We start from the raw sequence: 27,958 nt of genomic DNA on the forward strand, positions 1-27,958 counted from the left end.
CAAGTACTCTTAAGCTTAGCTGATAAAACATCAGTAAAATAAACCTATTGTGCCTGCTGAGCTTGCCACTGAGAAATTGTTAAATTGAAATTTTTAGTTTATCTATCTACTCCTCTGTTGTTCTTTTTTTTAAGTTATAGTGGTGCTGTTTGCTGCTCTGAAGAGGCAGAGAAAGAAAGAGCCTCTGATCCTGTCTAAAGAGGACATTAGAGACAACATTGTGAGTTATAATGATGAAGGCGGTGGAGAGGAAGACACTCAAGCCTTTGATATTGGCACACTGAGAAATCCTGCAGCTATTGAAGATAAGAAGCTACGACGAGATATTATTCCTGAAACATTATTTATACCACGGAGGACTCCTTCAGCACCAGATAACACAGATGTCCGAGATTTCATTAACCAAAGGCTAAAGGAGCATGATGTTGATCCCTCTGCACCACCATATGATTCACTTGCAACCTATGCCTATGAAGGAAATGATTCTATAGCTGAATCCTTGAGCTCCTTAGAGTCAGCTACTACTGAAGGAGACCAAAACTATGATTACCTCAGAGAATGGGGCCCTCGATTTAATAAGTTAGCTGAAATGTATGGTGGAGGAGAAAGTGACAAAGACACTTCTTAACCTCCAGTAGGGTTCATTTGAGAGGAAGTAACTTTACAGACACCTTCTCCACTTGACTATATTTAACATTCAGGAAATTTTTCCTGCCACTCAGCACAATGGTTTTCTTTTTAATTTTGTCATTGTCATTCATTCTTTCTAGTACAATGTCACAGACTATATAAAGCATTTTATTTAATCACCTTCCAGAAGCCAAAGCTATGGAAATTCAGTGTTGTTCATTTTAGTAAGTAAAAGTATTTTCAACAGTTTGAACAAGGTGATATTCCCTTAAGCAACCTCATGTACAAGCCGCTTTTGTTAGGTCCATGTCCTACCCTTGCAAGTGCAGCTTTTAAGAAGGCAAAGAAAAAAAGTATGTTCAGTTCTGTACATTAAAATTTTTTTTTAAAATGTACATGTGGTGTTAATAAGTGTGATATGCAGCTGGTTTAAAAAAACAGTTTGTGCAACTTCATTTCATCAAATTCTATCTGCCAATGTTTTATATTTATATTTTTGTATTTATTTTTAAGAAATAAACCAGTTTTTACAACTATGTTCCTGGTCTAGGAGATGAAGTGTGATTCCCCCTCAACCCCTCCAAGATCTACCCACTCCAGCTAAAGAAGAGGTTGCAATTACTCCTGTAACAACAGTGCTTGCAACACACTTTGTAATGCTGTCTAAATTTAACCAAGCATTTTTCACCAATAATTAGAAGTGAATGTGTTCAGAGGTAGACAGATTGGGTGGGCTATTCATTTGATGAGGAAAAATAGCCTTTCGGTTGTGACCAAGAAGGTAAGTTCTAGTTCATGATTACAACAAATTTGTTATGTGACTAAACATATGCACTATTAAACTTGAAATCAGTAGGATTACTCAAATGCACAAACCTCTAGCAAAGCTTGGTTTTTTTTTTGCTGTTCCAAAATCCCATTAAAGTCACTGAGATTAATTCAAATATAACTGTTTATGAGAAAAAAACAGTTTCTCCCTTTTTGTTAAGGCACAAAACCTTAACTGATCATAAAGCTGCAATTTATTGGACTGGGAAATTTATAGGTGATTTTTTCCTCATACAGACTGACAGCACTGAACAGACACGCCCAATAATTTTTACTAATTCAGTTGAGTATTGATGTTTCCCAGAAGTCAAATTAAGAAAAAAAAAATAGGACACTTAGGCTATGCCTATACTGCCGGGTTTTTTCAGCAGAAGATATGCAAATCACGATCTCATTTGCATATATTCTGCTGATCCCATTTGTGGAAGAGGTTTTGCCACTAAAAAGCCCTGTATAGACGTGGCCATTTGTTGGGAAAAAAAATCTTTTTCACAAGATCCCTTATTCCTCAAAAAATGAGGTTTACAGGATCTGCGATAAAGGGTTTCTGGCAGTGTAGACATAGCCTTAAGAAACAGGGTCAGACAATTATACAACAGAGCAGGTACTCAAGAGAACTTGTTTCTCTCAGTAGCCCTCCAACTTTAGATTATACAAAATTTGTTTGTGGGAACACTCAAAGATTATTTGACAAGTAAATATTTTCCAGCGCTTTTAAAGCAGAAAAAATCGTATAATCATATAGCGGAATAAACATTGATATTGTGCAAATTTTGCTGATTTTTCTTACTGGCGGAAATTCAACAAATATTGTAATTATATTAGCTTTTTTGAGAGAGAGAATATGACATTCATATTACAGTACAAATCTCTTTACCTTAATGGAGTGCTTAAAAGCAGTGTAGCTCAGAAAATATAAGGTAGATAGTTATAGTGCCTTCAGTGTAGCAAGACCAAACTTTTAATGAGTTAAATCTTTGAATTGTAAAAAAGCTTTCAGATTGATTCCCCCTCTTGATTTTCTTATTGAAATTCATTTTAGTTTATCAAAAATGTTGAGGGATACTTAGCATTTTCTACTTTTTCTGATGTAAAAAATAATCCATTCAAAGCTATATTGAGATCATTGAAACAAAGAAGAATTTTGCTGTTATAAACCACAGATGGGAGGGAAGACTAAATGCTATGGGAATGTGACTTACCCATAGGTCATCTGCAAAACTATATAAACTGCAGATGCAGAAGATTAATGTTTCTTTGAAGCAACTTTTATTTTCACATCCAGATTTTCCAAATTTCCTTGGAAGGGCAAGAATAACAAATTTAATTACAAAGATTAAGTTCAAATTAAGACTGAGTTCCAATTCTGTCTTCCATTTACAGAAGAATTGATATCAGTAAGTCTCCACTTGATATCCATGGCAGTTGCATGTGCAAGAACCCTAATGCACAGAAGCAATCAGGATGTATTCTATATACAAGACTATAAAAGAAATATGCACATTTTAATGAACATCAAACCTATGCTAGTATAAATCCAGCCAGTGCTTCTGTATAATGCTCATTCAAAAAGAGGTCCAACATTTAATTATCAAACAGGAAAAATTACTTCTTTAATCATATGAAAAGTTAATTAAATGTGTGCAATATTTTGATTCGCATTACAATATTTCCTGTCTGTTAATACTCACAAATTCTTTTTCTTCACTTCAAAGTTATTGAGCACACTTTCCCTTCCAAAAATCATATCACAATTGCCGGGTATCAAAAGGTCAGATGGGAACTGGAACTAAGTACCGCATTTACCAGTTAGGGACCATGCTAGCCCCAATACTTCTGTTAGTAGCCTTAGAAAATATTATACATAACCCAAATACACATTGGCTACGTCTACACTGGCCCCTTTTCTGGCAGGGGCATGTTAATTTCAGCTATCGTAATAGGGAAATCCGCGGGGGATTTAAATATCCCCCGCGGCATTTAAATAAAAATGTCCGCCGCTTTTTTCTGGCTTTTAGAAAAGCCGGAAAAGAGCGTCTACACTGGCCCCGATCCTCCGGAAAAAGCGCCCTTTTCCGGAGGATCTTATTCCTTCAAAGTAGTGCTTTTTCCGGAGGATCGGGGCCAGTGTAGACGCTCTTTTCCGGCTTTTCTAAAAGCCGGAAAAAAGCGGCGGACATTTTTATTTAAATGCCGCGGGGGATATTTAAATCCCCCGCGGATTTCCCTATTACGATAGCTGAAATTAACATGCCCCTGCCGGAAAAGGGGCCAGTGTAGACGTAGCCATAGAAACATAAAAGGAACCCATAATCATGGATTCATATTGTGTAAAATAAGACTCAAATCAAATGTGTCAACATTCATATAGCAGAATGTAGGAAGATAGAACCCAAACTTCATAAAGGTATGTTTTGTTGTTGAGGGCTGTTGCTGTGTGCTCATCATATGACATACATGATCATAAAGGAAACCAGTCCCATCACAGGAAAAGTATCTATACATCATAATGAAGGTGGAACTTCAAAAGGTTTGCAGTTTAAGTTAACTAAATACCAAATAATTTAGATACTCATCTGAACTCTATCAACCTATGTCCTCCAACCACTAGCTTCTGTCCCCAAACAAACCTCACACCAAACCCTCTGTCAGAGGACGTATGGTGGGCAATGGGGAGTTTGTAAATTACAATCTTCTCATGGACCTACCTCCTCTCGTACATGTTTTACAGAATGATTTATCATATGTCGCTGGTAGTTTTAGGAGGAAGGGATAGTGACAAGCCAGGGGTAGGAAATAAAATGCACGTAAAATACCCACTTCACTACACAGTACCCTCTACATCTGTCATTTTGTTTCCAGTCTACTCATTACCTACCTCTTACAGATAGCAATTAATACATCCACCCACCTCTCACAAAACTGAATCAACATCTTGCTAGTTCATTTTTGTATGACCCAGACCACACATCTCCCCCACGGTTCTGAGTAGCTGCCTTTTTCACAGAAACCCTGTGCTCTCGGATTAGACGCTTCAGCATTAGAGGTCAAATACACTTTTTGTTATCGCTGTGCCACTCCTATAATTTTCTATATATTATCGAATTATTGACCCTTGCCAATACCAGTTTCTACTGCCACATTTTCTTCAAGACCTTTGTGCTTTCTTTCATATCACCGCTTATGCAAAAGCCTGTCAAAAATCTCTAAAGCTGCCTGCTACGCTATTTTTAAACTCAACTCAACAATAATGCCTGCAAAAAACTGCACTGGTGATACAATTCCTGTGCGTATTGCACTAGTTACAGACTCTACTACATACAGACGCGAGGCATCGTAAAGCCAAGAAGCATGGCTGCACTTTTTGCCCCAGTTTTAGGGTGACTTTAATTCCCTATGCCAAATATGGGACGCCAAAGGGGGAGGGCCTGCCAGGGCTGAGGGCTTTAGCTCAAGGGGAGGGAGGTGTTGGCACTCAGGGCTTCAGCCCTGCAGCACGGGGGAGGGGGAAGGGGAGCCACTGGTGCTCGGGGTTTGAGCCTCACAGTGTGTGTTGGGGGAAGAGCTGCCAGTGTTCAGGGCTCCAGTGGCTGAAGCTCTGAGTGCCAGTGGCTCGCTGCCTACCCTGCCCCCCTGCAGGAATGAAGTTCAGCCCTGCAGCATACAGGAATGGGAGGGGTACCGCCAGTGCTTGAGGCTTCAGGGGCTGAAGCCCTGAGCGCTGGCAGCTCTCCCTGCTCCACGCTGTTCAGGGGAAATATGGGATAATGTGCCCATTTTTTTAAAAAAGTCAGAATGCCAGGAGGCGGTCTTAAATAAGGGACTGTTCCGGTAAAAACGGGATGGATGGTAACCCTACCCAGTTAGTACAGGCAGTCCCCGGGTTACATACAAGATAGGGACCGTAGGTTTGTTCTTAAGTTGAATTTGTATGTAAGTCGGAACTGGCATCCAGATTCAGCCGCTGTTGAAACTGACCAGCAGCAGCTGAATCGGACACGCCTGGGGCAGAGCAGCTGGAGTGCTGTTGGGTTGGTCTGGTAGCGCTGCTCCTCAGCGCTACTGGACCAACCCAGCAGCACCCCAGGTGCTCTGCCCCAGGTGTTCCCAAGTCAGCCACTGCTGAAACTGATCAGCGGCTGATTCCTGTAGTCAGCCACTGGTCAGTTTCAGCAGCGGCTGACTTGGGAACACCTGGGGCAGAGCAGCTGGGGTGCTGCTGGGTTGGTCCAGTAGCGCCGCACGTCGACGCTGTGGGACCAACCCGGCAGCCCCCCAGCTGCTCTACCCCAGGCGTCGGTGAGAAAAGTCTGGTCTGCTGGGGGGGGGTGCACTAGCTGCACCCCCCCTCCCCAGCAGACCAGGGAGACGCGGAACAGCTTTTCTCGCTGCGGAGGACGCAGGCGGCAGGACCGCGGCGCATCTTGACGGTCCCGCCACCCATGTCCTCTGCAGTGAGAAAAGCCTTGTCTGCTGGGGGGGGTGCACTAGCTGTGCCCCCCCCCCCCAGCAGACCAGGGAGACGCGGAGTGGCTTTTCTCACAGTGGAGGACGCGGGCGGCGGGACAGCCAAGACACACTGCACACTGCGGTCCTGCCACCCACGTCCTCCGTGGCGAGAAAAGCTGTTCCGTGTCTCCCTGGTCTGCTGGGGGGGGGGGAGCGCTAGCTCCGCGTCTCCCTGGTCTGTTGGGGGGAAGCGCACCCCGCACCACCGGAGGCAGCGACAGTGGGGGAGGCATCCCGCACTAGCTGCACCCCCCTCCCGCCCCCATTTGCAACAAGGGGTCCGACTTAAGTCGGACTGACGTAACCCGGGGACTGCCTGTAGTTTGCAAATTGGCTCGTCCTGTTCATAAAAGGCATGTTCTTTAATAATATTTTGCTGACTATAGCGAAGACATGGACACATTTAAATATTTATTTTTATATATACACTAGTGACAGCCTGACATAAAATCATTCAGTTTTAAAAAGCATTTTAATAAAAGGTACATAATAGCAACATATCAGCTAGAGATTATGCTCCTCTTCCTCCTTTCATGAGTGTCAGTGTGAACAAAATATGGTCCTGCATTCAGTGGATTAAGAGCAACTCCTTATTCGTGCTCACCGATCACCATTAAAGGCCCAGAGCTCACAGTGGTTTAAACAAATAGGCTGTATACCACTTCAGCAACCCATGTGTCCATGTAACACTCTCCATTCGATTCCCAATTATTACAGAGCACAAAACAAGCATATGTGACTCTAGGGATGTATTTTGGCCAGTGTCCTTTTGTTCCATGAAACCATCTTTACCACCTTTCCAGTGTCTGAAAGGTAAAAATGGGTGGTCGAAGATGAACTGAAGTAATTTAATTAATAGCCTCAAACTGGGAAGCAAGAATCATAACACTAAAACAGTAAAGATGTCTAAAACCTACCAAATCAAACAGAACATTCAAAGTTGCTTTCACCTCCACTTATTCTAAATGGTCCTAATTTCATTCAAACAATTTTCTACTTAATTTAAAAATTACTTTGTTTTTTTTTCAAAATAGCATTTGAGAAAAAGGTTATTATTTTAATATTAAGAACATAAGAACAGCCATATTGGGTCCATCTGGTCCAGTAGCCTGTCTGTCGACAGTGGCCAATTCCAGATGCCCCAGAGGGAGGAAACACAACAGACAATCCTCACATGATCCCACCCCGTCTCCTACCTCCGGAGAAACAGAGGCTAGGGACACCATTCCTACCCATCCTGGTTAATAGCCATTGATGGACCTAACCGCCATGAATCTATCTAGCTCTTTTTTGAACCCTGTTAAAGTCCTAGCCTTCACCACATACTTTGGCAAGGATTTCCACAGATTGACTATGCACTGAGTGAAGAAAAGCTTCCTTCTGTTTGTTTTAAAACTACAGCCTATTAATTTCATTTGGTGACTCCATAGTTCTTACATTGTGGGGATATGTAAATAATTTTTCCTTATTCACTTTTTCCATACCAGTCATGATTTTATAGACCTCTGTCTTATCCCCCCTTAGTCTCCTCTTTTCTAAGAGGAAAAGTCCAAGTCTTTTTAATCTATCTTCATATGGGACCCGTTACAAACTCTTAATCATTTACGTTGCCATTTTCTGAACATTTTCCAATGCCAGTATATATTTTATGAGATTAGGTAATTGAAGCCAAAGGAAGAAAAAAAATCTCACCATGTTACCAAGATGGCCTATCAGAACTAGCAATTAAAAATACCTAAAAAATATGAAACAAAATGAAAAATGAAACAAAGCAAAATATTTTGAAGGACAGTCTTTTTTTTTCTCATTGAACATTTCTTGAAATTAAAAATACTACAAATGACTTTATAAAATTTACCTTTACAATAAAACCCAGCAAATGTTGATTAGTTGCACTTTATTTATTGCTTTCTTTTAAATTTCAATTAGCTCAACTAATAGCCCTCTTGTCTAAGAGTATGGTGGAAACAATCTCCCCAAATAGACTAAAATTATTTAACATTCTTGTATCATGAACCTGGTCTGACAAACCAGTGTTTACTTCCATGTAATGTCCTCTGTGATGCACATGTCTGCATAACCACAAAGTAGTGTTACAGTTGAAGAATGCTGGTCTGTTTACTAAAGTCAAGAGCTGGGAAGAGTAGTAAATGCTTTAATGCAATGCACACTTTCACAGCAATATCTCCCATTGTGGACTTAGAAGGCCCTTGAGATAGAAAAATTGAAACTGGCCAAAAATACAGATTATCTCTATGATGACCTGCTTCTTGGTAGGGATATAAGGTCTCAACAACGGTGGTTTTACATTGTAAGGAAGCAGCTAGCTCCACATATAAAATGTAGGAAGAGGGCTTTTTCATGGAGTATGGGTATGTCTACACTACCCCGCTAGTTCGAATTAGCGGGGTAATGTAGGCATACCGCACTTGCAAATGAAGCCCGGGATTTGAATTTCCCGTGCTTCATTTGCATAAGCGGGGAGCCGCCATTTTTAAATCCGCGCTGCACGGGGTTCGAAGCAGCGGGGATTTAAAAATGGTGCTCCCCGCTTATGCAAATGAAGCCCGGGAAATTCAAATCCCGGGCTTCATTTGCAAGTGCGGTATGCCTACATTACCCTCCTAGTTCGAACTAGGAGGGTAGTGTAGACATACCCTATGGAACTACTTCAGGAGTAAATAAATGGGTTTCAGTGACCTGTGATGTGCAGAAGTCGGACCATGATTGTTCCTTCTAGTGTCAAACTTCTATATGATGTTTCAGTTACTTATTTTAAATTGAGACAACCACAACATACTACTACCAGCTGGTAGAAGTGGCATAGTCTAATCTGGCTATGTCTGAGTTCAGGAACGTGTCTGTTCTTCTGACATTTTTTGCACAAAAGCATACTTGTTCCACGAGGAGGAAGGGCTCTTCCGAAAGAGGAGGTTTTTCTGAAATTTAGCCCAGGGTAGAAGGCCCAAATTTCAGAAAAGCCTCTTCTGACAAAACTATCGGAAAAAGGTACACCAATTGTGGACCGCAATTTGTGTACCTTTTGCCAACAAAAAGCAGCAGTATAGACGTAGCCTCAGTCTTCCTCAATTTGACATGAACATATTTATTTGCTTCTGCCTCATTTTTACATACCGCAGTTCTATTAGCATTTTTGTTCTTGTTAATTTGCAGGCTACGAACACAAGATTCCATAAAGTGGAGGATATGGCAACTTAATGTGACAGGACAGTCTTCAGCATAAGAAATATTAATAGTGATTTGGAGAATTAAGGGATTTTTCAAGAAATCCTTTAATGATGAACAGAAATTATGGAACAAGGTTCTTAAAAAAATACCACTGTTTTTATCACAGAAATCATCTTCTAGGTTAGTTTCTCAGAACATACTTAAAGATCTAACCAAACCACATTTGTAGTTATAATTTGGATATGCTCAAAATGTTAGCCAATTGTAACACAATTCAGTGATATTTCAACTGGAGTGCTTGCCCTGAAGCATAATGATCACATTTATCAACCCTAAAAACAGAGAGAGAGCTTTCTGGGCAAGACCCACTTCCTCAGATAAAAATGAAGATTTGATTAAGTGGGCATTTCTCAAGAAAGTTCATGAGCAATTATATAATTTGTTAGCCTCTAATGGGCTAGAGGACTACTCTCTTTTATTTTAAAGTTACAAACTAACATGGCTACCCCTCTGAGACTATATATCAACCCCATTTGCTATTTCACTGCTGACAAAAACATATAAGATAACAAACATCTCATAATATGAAGTTGTGTAGTCAGCTATGAGCACTCCTCATTTCATAGCAGAAGTTGATCCAACTATGGTACAAAAGAGTTAGTGAGTGCTACATGTTGGAAGGGGCCTTATTAATACACAACTGTTTACTAACTCCTCCCATCCACACCATGCACATTGGAACATGTTTCCTTTTTCTTCTACATAGAGTATTTGATGCATTGACAATAGAAATAAAGCAAAATGCCAATATCTAGGTTTTCCTCAGCAGTTTGGAAGGTCGGCTTAAAAAATAAATTGCTGTAGTTAAATCTATATTTCTATATGTCTAGTATTTGGTTTTTATTGCTTTATTTTTAGTTCAAGTTTTAGATTAACTTGGGAAAATTAATCTTAGCAATATAATAAAATAATATATAAACATTTTATGTGTATCAGATATCAAGTTCCATATCAGAGAAAACATGTTTCATTCATATCTGCCACAGAAAAATTTGGAAATGTCACAGTAACCTTTTAAGATGACAGTTCCAGCACAAGAACTCTTGACAAGAACTATGCACAATTATGTCAAAGATATATAGAAACCTTCTGAACATCATCTTCTCAGAGCAGTGACCTGAGCAGCCTCTGTGTAAATGAGCCTCCAAGACAGGGAAAAAAAAAACCTCTGAAGGTTGTTTTTTGACCCTTAATTATAGCAGTATTCTGTATCTGAAGACTTAATTGTGCCTCGGTCCATGTATGTGCAGCAGATCTGAGTAGAGAAAGCAGAAGTCTTTCCCCTATTTGTGCATGAACTGAGTACAAAAGCAGTCCCTACATAGCTAAGGACTGATCCAGGCTAGTGTAATTTCTGGCACACACCTCTCCAAAGGAGGAAAGGGAGGGGCGGGAAGCATTGGACTCTATCCTCTCTGTATTAGGCACTTTAACTTAGTTTATACTGCACCCATAACAAGGAGATGCAGCAGTTATTTTCCCATACTTCTCAGGAGGGCCTTGTGTCTGTCTCAAGTAATCATTTAAAACAGAAACATCTCCTAAGATTCGCTCTCACCAGCTGAAAAACCATAAGGACCAAGAGGTTTCAGCTTCCACTGACTTCATGTGTAGCTTTATCAAGACTTCTCTTCAGAAAGTCAGACCACACCTAAGAGTTCTGATGGGCATGTGTCCCAACATTTCCTACCCAAGGAGTCTCATGGGGGTCAATACTCTACAACAACTACATTACATGTAAACAAAAAAAAAATCTATACCAAAATAACATTAGGGTTGCAAATTCAATCACCAAAGAGTTAGGAAACTGCGTAATTTGATGTTGCCCATGCAACTTGATTCGACCCTTTGTGCATATGCACTGTGATATAGTCTTTAATTTTAAAAACAGATACTCCATTTTCCAATGGACCATTGTTTCTATCAGTATATGAGACACGCAGGCTCTGTGGATGACGCAGGGCAATGTAATACAAGTTGTTGTTGTTTCTGGGCCTCTGCAGTGCTTGAAAGGTTTGTACTATTTTTAGATATTGGGACAGGTGGGACTAGACACACCCAAAACTAGAGGACCATCCCCTCAATTGAGTGGGAGCAGCCATTGGACCCAGGCCGCAAATGAATACTGGGAACCACAAACGAAAGAAAGAGGAACTGGAGTGAGAGCAAAAGTGAAAAATGTGGCATCCAGATAAGGACACCTAGGAGAGAACTGTTAACAGCACCCACTGCTCCTCAGAAGTATCTCTGGAGTCAGGGACATTGCTCAGAGGAACTCGGCTGAGAAGCATAATTGGATAAGGGAAAAGAAACAGGCCACAAAGGCCGTGTCCAGACTCAGGGGTTTTTTCAGGAAAAGTAGCCTTTTCCCGAAAAAACTTCCCCTGCGTCCAGACTCAAGCCGCGTTCTTTCAAAATTATTTCGAAAGAACGCGGCTTTTCTTTCGATGGTGGTAAACCTCGTTTCACGAGGAAGAACGCCTTCCTTCGAAAGTTCCTCTTTCGAAAGAAGGCGTTCTTCAATGTAAAGAGGCCGTCTTCGAAAGAGAGCATCCAGACTCGCTGGGTGCTCTCTTTCGAAAAAGCGGATATCTCTTTCGAAAGATCCGCCTGCAGTCTAGACGCGATCTTTTGAAAGAGGCTCTTTCGAAAGATGCTTTCGAAAGAGCCTCTTTCGAAAGAAGCCTGCAGTCTAGACATAGCCAAAGCGCCTACCATCCTACCACTCCATTCACCTTTCTTCTCTAACTATGATGGATGGTTAAGGTTAATAAAGAGTTAGTAAAGAGGTTTTGTGACTTTGTAGAGCCACGGTGAGATGTGTATAAATAAGGAGAGGAAGAGAGAAGTGCAGCCAGCATCTCAGTATAGTTAACCAATGAAATTAATAGACTGCAGAGTTAAAACAAAGAAAAGGAAGTAGTTCTTCACATGAGTACTTGTGAGAACTTATTGCCAGGGGATAGCAGGAAGGCCCAAACTATAAATGTGTTCAATAATTAAATAAAAAAAGTATTAAATACATTCATGGAGCCTAGGCTCACCATTGGCTATTAGCCAACCTGGTCAGAGATGCAACCCCTGACTCTGTGTGCCTGAGACTCTGACTACCAGATGCTGGGGTTGAATGACAGGGAGTGGATCGCATTATAATTGCCCAGATTGGTTCATTTTTTTCTGAAGCATCACTGGCAACTAGAGGGACCTTTGTTCTGATGCAGTATGGCCATTGTTATGTTCTGGGGGAATTGAAAGAAAGGTTGCAAGCTGATGTATGTCAGGATCCCCCCCACTCCTCACTGGGGGAATTGATGAACTGCACCAGGTCCATGCTAACAGCTCAATGGAGGAAATGCCAACTAATATACCTGGGGGCCCGTAAAATCAGAATGTAATACAGCTTGGCTCACTGAGTTCCCTGCCCTCATTGGGTGACAGCAGATCCCACCATTTGATGTCAGAGTGAGACATGAGGGTGAGGAAGAGGTATAATTCCAAAGCAATCCAGCTGGATGTTGTTCAGTCAACTCAGGTAGCATATTAGGGGTAGGTGTGAACACATACATGGTAGTGGCCTAATGTCAAGAAAATTCAGATGCTCAGGAGTCAAGGACACATTCACTTCCTGGAGAACATGAAAGAGACTAGGTGGGGTAAACAGCTCTGTGCACTAGCTCAGCACCATGGAGGATTTTCAATACTGATGTACCAGCCAGAACCATCCTCCAGGACACACAGGGCGATTCCACACCTATGCATACATAGATGATGGTCATGTAAGAAGGGTTCTGCATGGATATCCTATATACTGATGACATGCTCTTTATGGCCCAGGGAGACCTGCATGGATTAAGGTTTACCAAAGCATCTCTTTGGTGATCTACTCTGCCTGGCTTAAATGGGTCAAGAGTACTGGCCTGATGGTGGAGAACAGGTGCTGTGTGGGCCTCCTCCCATACATGCTTTGTGCCATCTGGTAGGGCACATGCTTACTGCTCTATCTTGGAGTGTACTTTTCTGCCATCAATTCCTGCCCCCTAGTTAGTATATCTGAGAGGTTGCAGAGGTGGACAGGCCTGCTCTTGCACCTTTCTATTTTAGAGAGTGCTGGTGATCAGACAGCTGATCCTGTGTAAGTTATGGCACCAGTTCAATGTCCTGAGTTTTCTCCCAAGAACCCTGGCTAGCCCCATGCATGGAGCTGCACTGGGTCTCCGCGGGTATGAATATACAGCAGGGCTAAAGTTGAATTAAGCTATACAACGTCAGCTATGTCAATTGCATAGCTGAACTCAGGCTTTAGGAGCTGCCTACACAGCACAGTAATGTTTACACATTACTCCTCCTAAAATGAGGGTTACAGGAGTCAGAGGAAGAAGTCTTCCAGCTCACCATTATGTTGAAATAAAGGCTTGTAGTGTAGACACACTCTGTTATTTCAGAATAACGTCAGTTATTTTGAAATAACGCTGCTGTGTGTGTGCTCTGAAGGAGGGTGGAGAGGAAGTGGTCTTCATTCACAACCAGGTATATACTCTGAGCCTCCAGGCCTTGAAGCGATGCCTTCTCAGTGTTCTTCTAGGCTTCTGTTTTCTCTTGTGCCTTGGTACCAAACCAGCTTCAGCCATGAAATACATGATTTTCCATTTATGATTGGCAAGGAGACTGCACTTCTTCAGAGTATATTTGGGATTGAGTCTAGTTATTGCAATATGCTCTACTTTGGGGGGGTGGGGAAAGTTGATGACCTTTAAAAAGTTACAGTTGCTTCAGAACACAGCAAATTATCCAGAATACAGGGGATGGCAAAAGCACATTACCCAATGTCCTGCTTTCTTCACTAAGTCTCCATGGAATTCAAGGTTTGATCTTTGAAAGCTCTTCATAGGACTGATTCAGTATGCATCATGATTGCTCAAGAAATACATTACCCTCAAGAGTCAAACTTGTGTGTGAAAAAGACAGAACTTTCTCAGAAACTAGTCTACAAAGATAGACCTACAGCTCAGGATGACCAAGATCCTTGGGTTCTTCAGAGCAAAATGCCAAGTCCTGTCCTTGAACCCAGATTTCCCAATGCCACTACACAAGGTGGTACACACCTCAATCTAGCCTCTGCAGCTAGAGGAACAAGCAGAGGTGATGTGCAGTCTACACATATCTAAATAAAATTGGGGAAACTCCCAATAGTGGCAATGTAAAGACAATGACTATGAAAAGTCATTTTAGTATTTCAGTCCAGTTTGCAGTAGACAGGTATCAATATGACAAACCATTACCACAAAAATGACAATCCCATCAGCACGCAAAAGAAAGACTGAATAGACATAGTTACTGTCAGCATTTACCTCCAAGGGTGATTCCATACATTTAGTTTTGAAGTATTTTGGTTGGCAAGGCTAGCAACTTCCTACTGCTGCAGGTTTTTGTGTGGATAAACAAAGACCATCAGAGTCCTGTGCTGGCAATTTTACTCTGAAGCATATTCTATGTCCCTGCCCTCCCTCTGCCATAATAAATTCTGCACACAATATTTTAACATTCTGCAAAATACTACAAATTTTATTGGTCAATAAATAAATGTAGCAACTCCAGCATGGTAGTGGGGATCACAAGCCACTGACTGCACAAATACGGGCGATGACCTTGCTATCCCTCCCTCCTCCAGACATGTACATGACAGTGAAGTTGCATCTGACCCTGATCAAGCACATGCACCTGGCTTCCCAGAAACATTCTGGGGCCCTGCCCCTCCATGTCATGCACAACAGATGTAGTCAGGTAGCCTCAGCCCAAGAGAATCCAAGTGTGGAGGGACTTAATATAGGGAGATCCAGGTGTGGAGTGGAAGGGTTCTGTGTGAGCCAATCTGTGGTGCAAGCGACTTGAGAGAGAGTCTGGGTGTGACGTAGTGGGGGGGGGAACCTGCTAACTCTCTGGCTGCTGTCTGTAGCACCACCTAGCAGACAAGCGATGAGTCACTATGCAAAGAGGGTATCCCAACTGGTTTGGCCAGCTGACCGCCATGGAGAGGAACAAAGGAAGGTGGAACACTGTCCTGGCTGGGGGGCAGGGCTGGGGGAGAGTGAGTTAGTTCCTGGCTGGAAAGCAGGGGAGAAGGAACTGGGGAGGGGGCTGGGATTCCCCTATCTCAAGGGGGGCACTGAGGCCTCTTAGCCCCAGTTCCTGTAACCAGATTACATCTGTGCTGTATCCTGGAGGAGCAATAAACCACCCTCAATTCTACTGGTTGGTGGAGTCTGTTTGTGCCATTTTGGGGTGCAGAAGACGGGGGACCCCCAACGCGCCGTCACACTGGGTCCAAGGGAAATCTGGATAAACAGGGGCTCATTAGGGATGGGTTCTGGGTGCAGACACAATGGGAGTCTGCAAGTGAGTCCAGATAAAGATGACTGGGGCTCAGCAGGGAGTGGTGTAGGTGTGGAGGGCTCAGCAGGGGTTTCAGTGGGGTGGGAGTCTGGGTGCAGGGAGGTAGTCAGGATGGTCTAGGTCCAGGAAGGTGGGACTTGTGGTCCAGGGGGGTGGAAGTTTGAGTGAGGGGAGTGGTCTGGATTCAAGAATGGGTCAAGATGCAGGGAGGTGGGACTCAGAAGAGAGTGAGTGCAAGGGAAGAGACTTCTTGTGGTGTGGATTCAGGTTCAGGGGGACCAGTGGGATGGGGGCTTTTGGGCACAGAGGGTGAGGGTTGGTGGGGGCAATCTGAGTATGAAATGAGTCCAGATACATGGGGGTTGGGTGGATGGGGAATAAGTCCCATGGCTGATGAATGATGGGGCCAGGAAGCAGGCAAGGAGGGGGGAGTTGCAGTGCTTCCTGCAGCTGAAAAGGTTTCTGAAATGGGTCTGACATAACCCTGGCCTGTGTTTGCAGGTCAAGAGGGAAATCCTATCAGTGATTTGACTGGGGATTTACTGGCTGCTCTGGGCATGCAAAACAATGCACATGCGCTGCTAGGGGAGGGGGCCAATTGCTCTTGTGGCTTTCCTTTTTTTCCCTGTCAGGAATTCATTTTTTCTGGGGGAAGCAAAGAAATGTGTGGGGCATGTGAATCCTGCACTCATGAAGTGGTGCAGAATTCCCCCAAGAGTATAGTCTGCCACCTTATATAAACATAAAAGTCACAAATTAATGTAAAGCAATAAAAAGGAATATTATGTGGGCAAGGGACTTGGCATTATCCTTTGAATTTGCAAAGTGCTATTAGATTTATTATTGTAGACATATTAAATACAGTGACTCAGTGCAACATTTTTACTTACAATTTGGTCTAAATGGGAGAAGACCTTAAACCTCACAGGATACATTTTTCAGTAACTAGGGTGACAGGACTGGGACAGAACTGTCAAAACAAAGAACTGGTATCACACAAAATAAAGATCCTTGCTTCTCCAGTTAATGCATATTATTTCATTCATCTAGGCTCAGATGTATGCAAATGAGTTAATTACTTACATAACTTTTATACCAATCAATACAAGTGGGGTGACATTTTCTATACCTATAATTTAATTTTTTTTTTCAGTCTGAACTTCCAGATATCTGCATGCATTGATGAAAGTCACCAGCCCTATTTGCAGTTGTTTTCATTCAAGAGATATATACAATTTTGGTTTATTCAAAGACCTTATCCTATACTGTAGTCATTGAAAACTAAATTAAGATGATAGGTCAATATCCACTATACCAAATCACCACAAATAATATCCTCTCATTCTGACTCTAATACACTTCCCTCACAGAAAAGTTTGGGAATTATAGAGGTCTGCTAATGCAGCCTATCATTAATATCACCTGGCACTTCCCATTAGAAGATATTGTTTTCAGTTGCTTAAAGCTTTGCCAACCTTAACTATTTGGCAGTAAGTTTTCCATGTTTGGTATCTGCCTCAGGCTGAATTATGTTGGAAAATTTCAGCTGAAATAATTAACCTATTTCTGGAAACATGGCTGAGGACAAATATGTTGTTTTGCCCACATTAAAACATTCTTAGAACCTATTCTAGGAGGAGCTCAACAATATGGAGCGGAGATGTGAAATTTGAGAGTGACTGACCTTTGCATGAGGGATGTGTTCTTTATTGTTCCCATGAAAATCTACCCACTTTTGGTTAAGTTATAAGCCTTCAAAAATAACCTCCCCAAAACTCCCAAACTCTGCAGTTTGTACTTGCTCAGTAGAGACTCGCTAGAGTTCTAGAGTTACAACCTCTGAAATTGTCCTCACTGAGCAGCTTCATCAGGCTGAGTATGAGCCATCCTCAGAGATAAACTGGGCATGCTCTCCCTATCACAGAGTGCACAGAAGTACTTTCCTGTAATTGCTGCTGCCGGCCAGCGTGGGAGCAGGCCCTGGAAAAGAGAGCAGAGAGCCAGCCTGTCATTCCTTTCCTTTTTGTGACCCTTCTGCTGGCACCTAGACTATATGGTAGAGAAATTCATCTGACTCAAATGCAGAGGAAGCAACAGCCAGACCAGAGGGAAGGGAAATGGGACAATGAGTGTGAAAGGGAGAGAAACTGTGTCTGGGAACTGGAAAAGGGAGACTGGGTCTAGAAATCAGGGGAAAACAAAACACTGGGAGTAGGCTGAGTTTGGTTTGATAAGGGGACTGGCACCAGGAGCCAGTGAAAGTAATGGACTGGAGAGACTGGGAGCCAGCTGGCTTAGTGGTTGCGGGAGACAATGAAATCCAATGAGCTGGAGAGATGGATACTAGCGCAAGCTAGAAAATAGATTAAGGCTAGGAATCAGTGAAAGTGTTAAACATCGCCAGAGAGAAGGAGAGACTCAAAAAGATGACCTGAAGGAGCACTCATGGACAATAAGGTTATTGCAGAGAAACTGAATTCTTTGCATTGTTCTTCACAGCTGAGGATGTGAGGTAGATTCTCAAACCTGGGACATTCTTTTTAGGTGACAAATCTGGGGAATTGTCCTAGATTGTCCTAGATTGAGGTCTCATTAGAGGAAGTTTTGGAACAAAATGATAAACTAAACAGTAACAAGTCACCGGGACCTTATAACATTTACCCGAGAGGTCTGAAAGAAATTGTGGAATTGTGAATTGTAAGCTATCCTTTACATCATCTTTTGAACTGGATGATAGTTAATATGACATCATCATAACCAGTGTGGAGAAAGTAAATAAGGAAAATCTATTTACTTGTTCCCCATAAGAAGTATGGGGATACTGAACTAGATGGACCTTTAGTCAGACCTATTATGGCTGTTCTTATGTTCTGCTTGCCTGGATCTGGACCCCGCAGCTTGGCCAAGCATTGGATATCCCACACTGCAATTCCTGGCCCCACTCCACCACCATCTTCCTGTGGGGCTGGAGCACATACCTGGGCTCCCCTAGGCTCTGGTGTGAAGGGGAATGTGATGAGTGTCATTCTCCTTCTCATTGGGCGGAGGAGTGGGGTACGTCAGTAAAAGGGTTTTCCCATCCCTCTTCTAAAGATAGATTTGACAAGAAGCTAGAGTGACAGCAATATCCATGTTATCCTTGACAGTTTTTCAATCCTCTTTTCTCATCCTATTTCCCAAAACTCCTTCTGACTTAAGCCCCAGAATAACTCTCTCCTCCCCTACAACCCATCACTATTGATCTCTATTCCTTCTGCCACAGGCCCATAGGCTTTTCCCCACATCTCCACCTCCTAAGTCTCACTAAGCAAATGTTCCAATGCGTATTTGCTTCTTTCAAAAATACTCTTAGAGCCATCTGAATTTCTCCTCAGATTACATTTTCACACAGTAACGTCTTTCCCTAATCTGTCCGAGGAACATTGAACAACACGGTTACAATCAATTTTCGAGTTTCTGCTGGGCGAGGAGTTGGGGGTGGGGAAGAAGTGGTCAAACTTACAGTGGTATGTACTGCTCAACTTCAATGGCCACATGTCTCCTCAAGACATCCAGTCCACATGAAAACTGTCTGGCTAGCAATTCTCTTGGGTAATTTGCCGCACTTGCACAATGTAGAGAGGTGAAAGTAAGGCAGCGCACCCCTCCAGTCAGCGGTGGCACTCTGGCCACAGAAGGAGGTAGAGCACACTCCCAGATGGGCGCTCCCAGGGCTGTTCTGCAGACGGCCATGCTCAGCAGCAAGTGGCCAAGCAAGTTAAAGGGGCTGGCTCAGGCATGCCTTCCCACCCCTTTCCAGGACCCCATTCTGGGACTCCCCCACGCCTGAGCCCTCCAGAACACACCATTTAGGGCAGGCAGGCTGGGCTGAAACCCGCTCAAGAGCCCTACCAGGTCCCTGCTTGCTGTTCCCCTTCTGTCACTATCAGGGAGGGAGCGCTCACAGCGAGTGTACATTCTGTCTCCTGACCAGGGAGGAGGACAGGCAAGGGGGGGAGTGGACTGAGTGACTCATTCCCTGAGAATGACAGAAGGGGAACAGCAAGCAGCAAGTGGATAGGAATCTTCTGGGGTTGAGAGGGCTTCACCCACCCATGCCATGCTAAATGGCATCCTGGCTTCCCAAATTCCCAACCCTCACCAACACCTTGCCCTGAGCCCCCATTCCTCCACCCCCTTCAGGGCTGGCCTTAACATGAGGCAAATTGAGACGGCCACCTCAGGTACCAGACTTTGGGGGAGCACCACTAGGACCCAGAAAATTGAGACCTTTCAAAGTTTTGGCCCAAGTGAGGGAGCGTGGGGGCATAATTTGAGCTCCCTGCCTTAGGAGCCAAAATGTTGTGGGCCAGCCCTGACCCCCTTGCCCTGGTTCCTGCATCCCCACACTCCCAGCCCCCTGCCCTGAAACCACCATACCCCCAGCCAATCCCCTGCAACAACCACATACCCACATCCTGACCTAAGCCCCTGCCCACACCCTCATCCACGAGCCCCTGCCCTGATTCCCGCACTACTCCCCGCCCCTCACACTCCATCTACTCTTAAATTTTTTTTACAGGTACTGTCATATTGCTACGCCCAGCCTCCGGTTGGTATTGGTGTGAGAAATACCGACGTACCTGTAAGACATGCATTTAATTTTATCCCTGACAATGTAATCCATTTGGTATCAGGGCAGTAGGTGCAAGCCTATTCATACATCTCTAGTTGTTGTTAAATAATATTTTCCAGGGACAGTGAATGCTGTCCACAAGCTTTTGACGCAATTAAGAATATAGTTTGAGCCCCAGGTACATAGGTGCTAAAATACAGGTGCTAAGAGTGCTCCAGTACCCCCTGGTATGAAGTGATTTTCATCATATAAAGATATTCCAGTTTTGTTTAATGGCTCTCAGCACACACACTGTACACATTGTTCCAGTAGCCCTACCCAGCTGTGTACAAAACTCCTTGCTTGAAACTCAACTTTAACAAAAGTTGGAGCATGATTTTTTTTTTTTGGAAAGGCTGTATCTCAGAAACCCCAATGACCTCAAATTGTATCACTAGCCCTACCCTATACCTTCATGAACTCACCACATATCATGACGCTCTGTGTAGCCCCTCTGATATTAGAAAACGTAGAAAAAATCATCCTTTAAAAAGAAAGGGCTTCTCAACCATAACTAGAGGGGAGCCAATGCTACCCTATCAACTGAAATTACTAGTCTTCTTAATCACTATCAACTAATCTTACATTTGGAATCCATTTAATACACAATATAGTGCCCTGGACAAGTTATTAAATGATAAAAAAATGACTTTTTTAAAAAAAGAATATGCCACAGAGTATTTCTCGGGCAGGGACATGCAGCATTGTAGTTTTCTTCTAGTGCTTAACACTGAAATGAATGAGCAGGAATTCAAGCTACAACTTGAGTTTAAGTTTAAAATTATTCTTTTTACAAAATTATACAGGCTGATTAATGAATTCCAGTGATCCTTTGTGTAGTGCTGTTGCCATATGAAATATTAAAATATAAATCTACCTGGAGAATAATATAACAATGGACGTTCATATTGCATTACTGACAGAGATGGCAGATGGCTTCCTTTATTGTCAGGCTGATTTCATTTCTTCCATGTTAGTGAAGGGTGAATCTCAAACAGTTCAAATGTTCAGTCTGATAAGCACAGAAAAGAGTGAATGATTAAATTTGCAGCATACCTGAACCTCCTTAAGGCCAAATCCGGCAGTTTCTTTGTACTTTGAAATTCCACTGAATAAGTTGAAGAAAGTAGGGCCCTAAATCAGGAAAGCAGATTGGAAATATCAAAAGATCTGACATTCAAATGATTTTCCGGAGTTCTTTTTTTCAGAGGGCCAAAGATTTGGCTATCTTATGATATCTCCTCTTTGCATTTCACTCGCAGGCTTTTGCTGTCACCTAAATCCAGGAAGCACAGAGGTAAACGAGGGCTGCCAACCCTCTAGGATTGGCCTCGAGTCTCCCGGAATCAGCATCAATCTCCAGGTGACTACTGAAAGTAAATCTGGAGATTTTAATAGGATATTTTAAGACAATAACATTACATCATGTTGGGGTGGTGGGAATCTCCCAGAATAGCTTCATTCAGTTTACAACCCAGACAAACAAGATAAGCAAGGGGTAGAAAGGTCTTAGAGAAGTAAAACAAAAACACAAATGATTTGATTATCCCCATCTCCTTCTGAGTTTACATCACATATTTGAAGATCTGCAATTTTGGAAGAAGAGAGTATATCAGGGCAGGAGGAAGTCAGAACTGAAAGTTTTGTGGGGAATTTTATTATCAAATCCTAGGTTATGTCTAGATAGAAAAGTTGGGAAAAGATATGCAAATTGTGAATGGTGAAAGAACAAGTCCGCTTTTTTGGAAATTGATACCTCCGGTATCATGGAAAAGCTCTGCTGTCTAGACATAGCCCTAGTGAAATTCCAAAAGTAATTCTGTATAGGTAGTAAATACCACCGTAAACAGCATTAATTTACCTTAATGACACTTGCCCCCCATGCTGAACAGGAATGGCATAGGCACAAGGAAGAGATAGTAACTTAGACTTCCCAAGTAATCTTATTGCCATATTGCAGCAGCAGCAGTCCTTAGCCTCAGATTTTTCAGATAATCTGTCCTAGGGGGTATTTGGAAGGTCATGACACTTGTCTCCTTGGCTACGTCTACACTGGCCCCTTTTCCGGAAGGGGCATGTAAATTTCACGAGTCGTCGTAGGGAAATCCGCGGGGGATTTAAATATCCCCCGCGGCATTTAAATAAAAATGTCCGCCGCCTTTTTCCGGCTTTTAAAAAAGCCGGAAAAGAGCGTCTAGACTGGCCCCGATCCTCCGGAAAAAGTGCCCTTTTCCGGAGGCTCTTATTCTTACTTCAAAGTGCCTCCGGGCACTTTTTCCGGAGGATCGGGGCCAGTCTAGACGCTCTTTTCCGGCTTTTTTAAAAGCCGGAAAAAAGCGGCGGACATTTTTATTTAAATGCCGCGGGGGATATTTAAATCCCCCGCGGATTTCCCTACGACGACTCGTGAAATTTACATGCCCCTTCCGGAAAAGGGGCCAGTGTAGACGTAGCCCCTTGGGTGTATCTACACAGCAAAGTTATTTCGGAATAAGAACTGGCATTCCAAAGTAACTATATGAGTGTCTCCACAGCAATTCTGTTATTTCAATATAATTTTGAAATAACAGATGTCTTATTCTGAGTTCAGTACACCTTATTCTATGAAAAATAACGCCATTTCAAAATAGTTATTTTAGAACAGGGGTTATGTAGATGCTCCATTTCTGCTCTTTTGAATTAGCCCCTCACCAGGGCCATTCTAAGTTATTCCTCCTTGGGCTCTAAATTGAGATAGCAGGTCTACATTAGGGATTAATTTTGAGGCTTCCCTGCAGTGTAGACATGCTATTTTTAAATAATCTATTTTGGAATAACTTTCTAACATTGTTAGTTTTTTTGACTGCTGCTGCACATTGAGCAATATTTTGAGAACTACCGAAGTTGATTTCAAGATTTCTTTCCTTTACATATATAGTTGGGATATGTTGTCTAGTGTGCATTATTTTGTGTGTTTTCAACATTGAATTTCATCTGTCATTTTCTTGTTCATCCACCCAGTTTGTGAAATCCCTTTGTAACTGTTCGCAGTCTGCTTTGGACTTAACAATCTTGGGTAATATTGTATCATCTGCAAATCTGACAGCTCACTGTTTATCTTTTGATCCAGATCATCTATGAATATGTTAAACAGTAATGGTCCGAGCACAACTCTTTAGAGAACTCCTGTTAACCTCTCTCTTAACTGTGACCATTTTTTCCAACCGTTCTTTCCCATCCTCTCACTAATTCATGAGTGAAACTTCTCACATATTTCCTTACTTTGCTTAAGAGCCTTTGCTGAGGGACCTTGTTAAAGACTTTCTGATAGTTTAAGTACACTATATCCATTGAATTGCTTTTGTCTACATGTTTATTGACATCGTCTCCCTCCCTTTCCTACCTGGCACCCTCAAATAATTTTGATAGGATTGATGAGGCATGATTTCCCTTTAAATAGCCATGTTGTTACAACATAGGAAATGGAACGTGAGGCATTTTACAATATATATACACCATTTTAGTGCTAATTATCCCAGAAAATTAGATCTAGATGTCTGATAATTCTATTATTTACTATAGTCTAAACCAATTTGCTGGTAATGAGGTTAGGCTTAATGGCTTGTAATTTCCAGAATCACTTCTGGAACATTTTCCAAAAAACAGCAAAACAACCCTAAGTTGCCATCATCTGGTACAGAGGCTGATTTAAGCAGTAGGTTACATACCACAGTTAATACAGGTTGTACCTCCCTTAACTGGGACTCTCTGGTCTGGCTGGACCACAGATGTTCCTGGACCACAGAGCCCAGCTATGGGGAGGTCGGGCTGCGGGACAGCAGAAGCAGGGGAGGTAGAGACTCATGCAGCTTGTAGGCATTTCTCTCTCGTGGCTGTTCCTTTAATTTTATTCCACTAGCCTACTCATTTTTGCAGTGTTCCCCCTTTTGAAATTAAATGCTGGTGTGGGAGGCTTCTTTGATATTTCCTCCCTCTCAGGATGTTAAGTTTAATTACATTATAGTTGTTACTACTATGTAGTTCAGCTATATTTATTTCCACCGTGTCAAAATATCACTTTTTAAGTAGTGAAACAAAAGTTTTTTTCTGTTTTGATCCCTTGTGGATCAATCTCTTTCTATAGGACAATTATGTGAGTGGTGAGTGTTGTTTATTTGGTTCTTGTGGGATTTTAAAATGTATTTTAGTTTTTTAATTCTTGGCAGTCCAGTTCACTGAAGAAAAATTGTGCTGGCTACTGGAAAGTAATAATGCCATGCCATTTATATAACACGTGACTAATTTTTATTAGGCTATTACCAATAATAAAATTACCACCTGGATTTCCAGACTTCTAGTAACATTATATTTCAGTACACCACTGTAAAAAAAAAAATCAATTTTTGATTCTCAAGCAGATTTTGTAACATTTTCCAATATTTTGGAATATAAATGACCTCTCAAAAAGCACAGTTAATTCACATTTCCATCTGTGTTTAAAAGAATTAGATTTACAAATAGAAGTAGCGGAAGAAACATTGCATACAATTTTGAGGCTACACAAGAGTAAGATAAAAATTGTTTTTGACAAACAAGACATCATATCATACTAAATTTAGATTGCTAATTGCTTCTCATTCAGCAAGTACAATGACAATTCTACAGATATAAAAATGTAAGTAATCACTTCCCAATTAAAGAATGTATCCTTCCAATTTTATTTAGCATTGTTTCAAATGGAACAATAGGTAAGTTCCAGGCAAAAAGTATATCAATATATATGCACTCACCTAAGCATCCTATCTATACTTTTAACATTAAGGTTAGTATTGGGGGGGGGGGGGGAACTAAACAGGACTGGACTAAAATGTAAAAAGATAGACATTTTAAATGGATGTAGGTATGTAGTGAGTCACTTCCTACAAGACAGGGAGGCAATTTGCAGTACAATACACTGCTATATTTGGAAGCCCAGAGCCACCTTTGCTTTATGAGCCTCTGATCTTTCTATTTTAACTTTTTCTCTCATAAAAAGGTTTGATCGTGAACTAATTATTTTAAAGTCAGTCAGTGAAATTTTAAGTGAAGCAGACTAAGTAAGTAATTCAGCTGTTATCATTTTGACAGTTTCGGTTCAACCCCACAACAAGAGTATTAATTTGCTCTACATGAATGGTTGGTCTCCTAGAATGATATTGTCTTTAACTGTATTTTTAGTCTTTTGTTTAACAATATACCCAAGCAAATTATGCCCTCTGGTAGCTATAAGAAATGTTATTTGTGTGGCAAGTTATTAGGGAAGAATTGGGACAAGGTGAGTGCTTCGTTTTTTGTAAATTTTTGTTTCGATACAACTTCATTAAAAAGTTATATAATATAATCTGTTGATTTTTTTCTGGGATAATTAGCACTAAAATAGTATATATAGTGTAAAATGCCTCATGTTCCATTTTCTATATTGTAACTCCCACATTTCTACAAGAGGCTCCAACTAATATTGGCGACTCTATTCAGCCAGGGATCCACAAGTCATAGGGGCCCTGGACAAGATCTGAGACCCTACTATCATTACAGTTCGGCTGAAGGAAAGTTCTGGAAGCAGTGAAGCTGGACAACAGGACATGTGATGCACTAATCCTGCAATCGTGGTTTCTGTCCTTTGGGACTGTCCCTTACTCTGGATATTGAAGTTTGGTGCATGGTTTCATAGTGTAAGAAGGGCCATACTGGATCAGAACAAAGGTCTATCTAGCCCAGTATCCAGTCTTCCAACAGTGACCAATGCCAGATGCCCTAGAGGGAAAGAACAAAACAGGTAATCCTTACATGATCCACATCCTATCTTCCATTCCCAGTTTCTGACAAACAAAGGCTAGGGACACCATTTCACCCCCGCTCCCCTCATCTGGCTAATGGCCATTGATGATCCTCCATGAATTTATCTAGCTGGGTTTTGAACTCTGTTTAAACACCTGGCCACCACTTAGGTTTGGCCTGGTTACCCTTCCATCATAACAGTGGAACAGCCAGGCCAAATGTGAGAAAGTGTCATTGAGACCTGGCACACAGAGTCACAGTAGCCTTCAGGTTTGTATAGGGTCACACCACTACTCACTCAAATTTGATCTTATCACTCTTCCATCCTAATGGAGGGCCAGCTGGGCCAAACCTCAGTGGCACTGAAATCCCATGCACTAGTTCACAACTTCATTCACTCTTGAGGGCCTCTCAAATGAGAGGCTTAGAGTAAGAGGAAGTTACTCACCTCGGTGCAGTAACGACAATTCTTTGAGATGTGTAACCCTGTGGGTGCTCCACTGTAGGTGTTGGGTCATCCCAGTGCTGCAGATCGGAGTTTTCTTGAGCAGTGATCATCCAGACCACGCATGTGTGGCATGCGCCTCATGCCGTTTGCGCTCTTTTGATCTCTCTTGTGGTCCAGCTCCCGCCAGTTCCTAGAGCCCGCCCCAGTTTCTGGAAGATATTAAGAAAAGAATCCAAGATGGGGAGAGGGTGAGTAGTGGGCACCCATGGGGGGACACATCTCGAAGAACTATTGTTACTGCATGAAGGTGAGTAACTTCCTTTTCTTCTTTGAGTGGTGTCCCCATGGGTGCTCCACTGTAGGTGTATATGTAGCAGTACTCAGTATAAGCGGTAGGTGGGTCTTGGATTTATGGTTTGACAGCGATTGATAGTACTGTGGAGGCCACGATAGTGTCTTTTGCTTGAGCCTGCAAGATTGCATAGTGCTTCATAAAAGAGTCATTGGTGGACCATGTAGACACTGTGCAGATGACTTTGAGGGAAACCCCATGGAGAAAAGTTGTAGAAGTCGCCACCGCTCTTGTCAAGTTTGCTCTAGGTGTTTGAGGTAGTGGTTTATTCCTTAAGCTATAACACTGTGTAATGCAAGAGACTATAAATTTGGAGATGGTTGTGATGATAGCGGATATCGCTTATTGTGGTCCGCTGTAGAAATGAGCAAACGATTTGATTTTCAGAAAGATTGGGTCCTAGCTATATATAATGCAAGAGCTCTATGTACATCCAATAATTGAGATATAGCATCCTTTGTCGTTGAATGTGGCTAAGGGTAGAATGAAGAGAGTACGACGGGTTCATTTATGTGAAAGTCAGAACAAACCTTAGGAATGAAGGAAGGATGGGGACGTAGTACTACATTGTCTCTATTAAAAATAGTGTATGGTAGAACCACCATCAAGGCTGCTAACACACTCAATCTGCAGGCAGCAGTGATTGCCAGTAGAAAATTTACTTTTAGTGTCATCATAGACAGTGGACAAGTAGCTAAAGGTTCAAAAGGGGGCACAGGTAAGAGTGTCTATAACCATTTCTAAATTCTATAACAGTGGTGGTAGCCTATGTGGCGAGTATAGGTTGGAAAGACCCTTTATAAATCTCTTTGTAGTGGGGTGAGAAAACTGACCACCCCTCAATTGGTTGGTGAAAGGCAGTGATTGCTGCTAGATGTACTTTTAAAGAGGAGAGGGTAATCCAGCCTCCTTGAGGGACAGTATGTAGTCCAAAACTGTATGTAATGGCATGGTGCTTGGTTCTAAATGCTTGTTACAGCACCAAGAGAGGAACTATGCCACTTCTGGAGGTGAGTAGTCTGGATAGACTGTTTTCTGCTGTGCAAAAGTACCTGTTTTACTTGGTGAGAGCACTGTAGCTCTTCCTGGTGGAACCAACAAT

At 42.2% G+C, this 27,958-nt stretch overlaps 1 protein-coding gene and 1 long non-coding RNA gene across 6 annotated transcripts in view; one reads left to right on the forward strand and one right to left on the reverse strand.

Moving 5' to 3' along the window:
* The window catches only part of CDH10 (cadherin 10), a 167,414-nt gene extending 166,254 nt beyond the window's left edge, over positions 1 to 1,160 (forward strand). For all 3 annotated transcript variants that reach the window (XM_075921417.1, XM_006112616.4, XM_075921416.1), the window contains exon 12: positions 135 to 1,160. In XM_075921417.1, coding sequence (XP_075777532.1) covers positions 135 to 628 — 494 coding nt within the window. In that variant the 3' untranslated portion in view covers positions 629 to 1,160. The remainder of the gene's footprint in view (positions 1 to 134) is intronic.
* The window catches only part of LOC112547772 (uncharacterized), a 129,716-nt gene that overhangs the window by 66,496 nt on the left and 35,262 nt on the right, over positions 1 to 27,958 (reverse strand). The gene's annotated exons all lie outside the window — the stretch shown is intronic.

The sequence above is a fragment of the Pelodiscus sinensis genome, chromosome 2 (assembly GCF_049634645.1).
Source record: "Pelodiscus sinensis isolate JC-2024 chromosome 2, ASM4963464v1, whole genome shotgun sequence".
NCBI classification, from domain to species: domain Eukaryota; kingdom Metazoa; phylum Chordata; order Testudines; family Trionychidae; genus Pelodiscus; species Pelodiscus sinensis.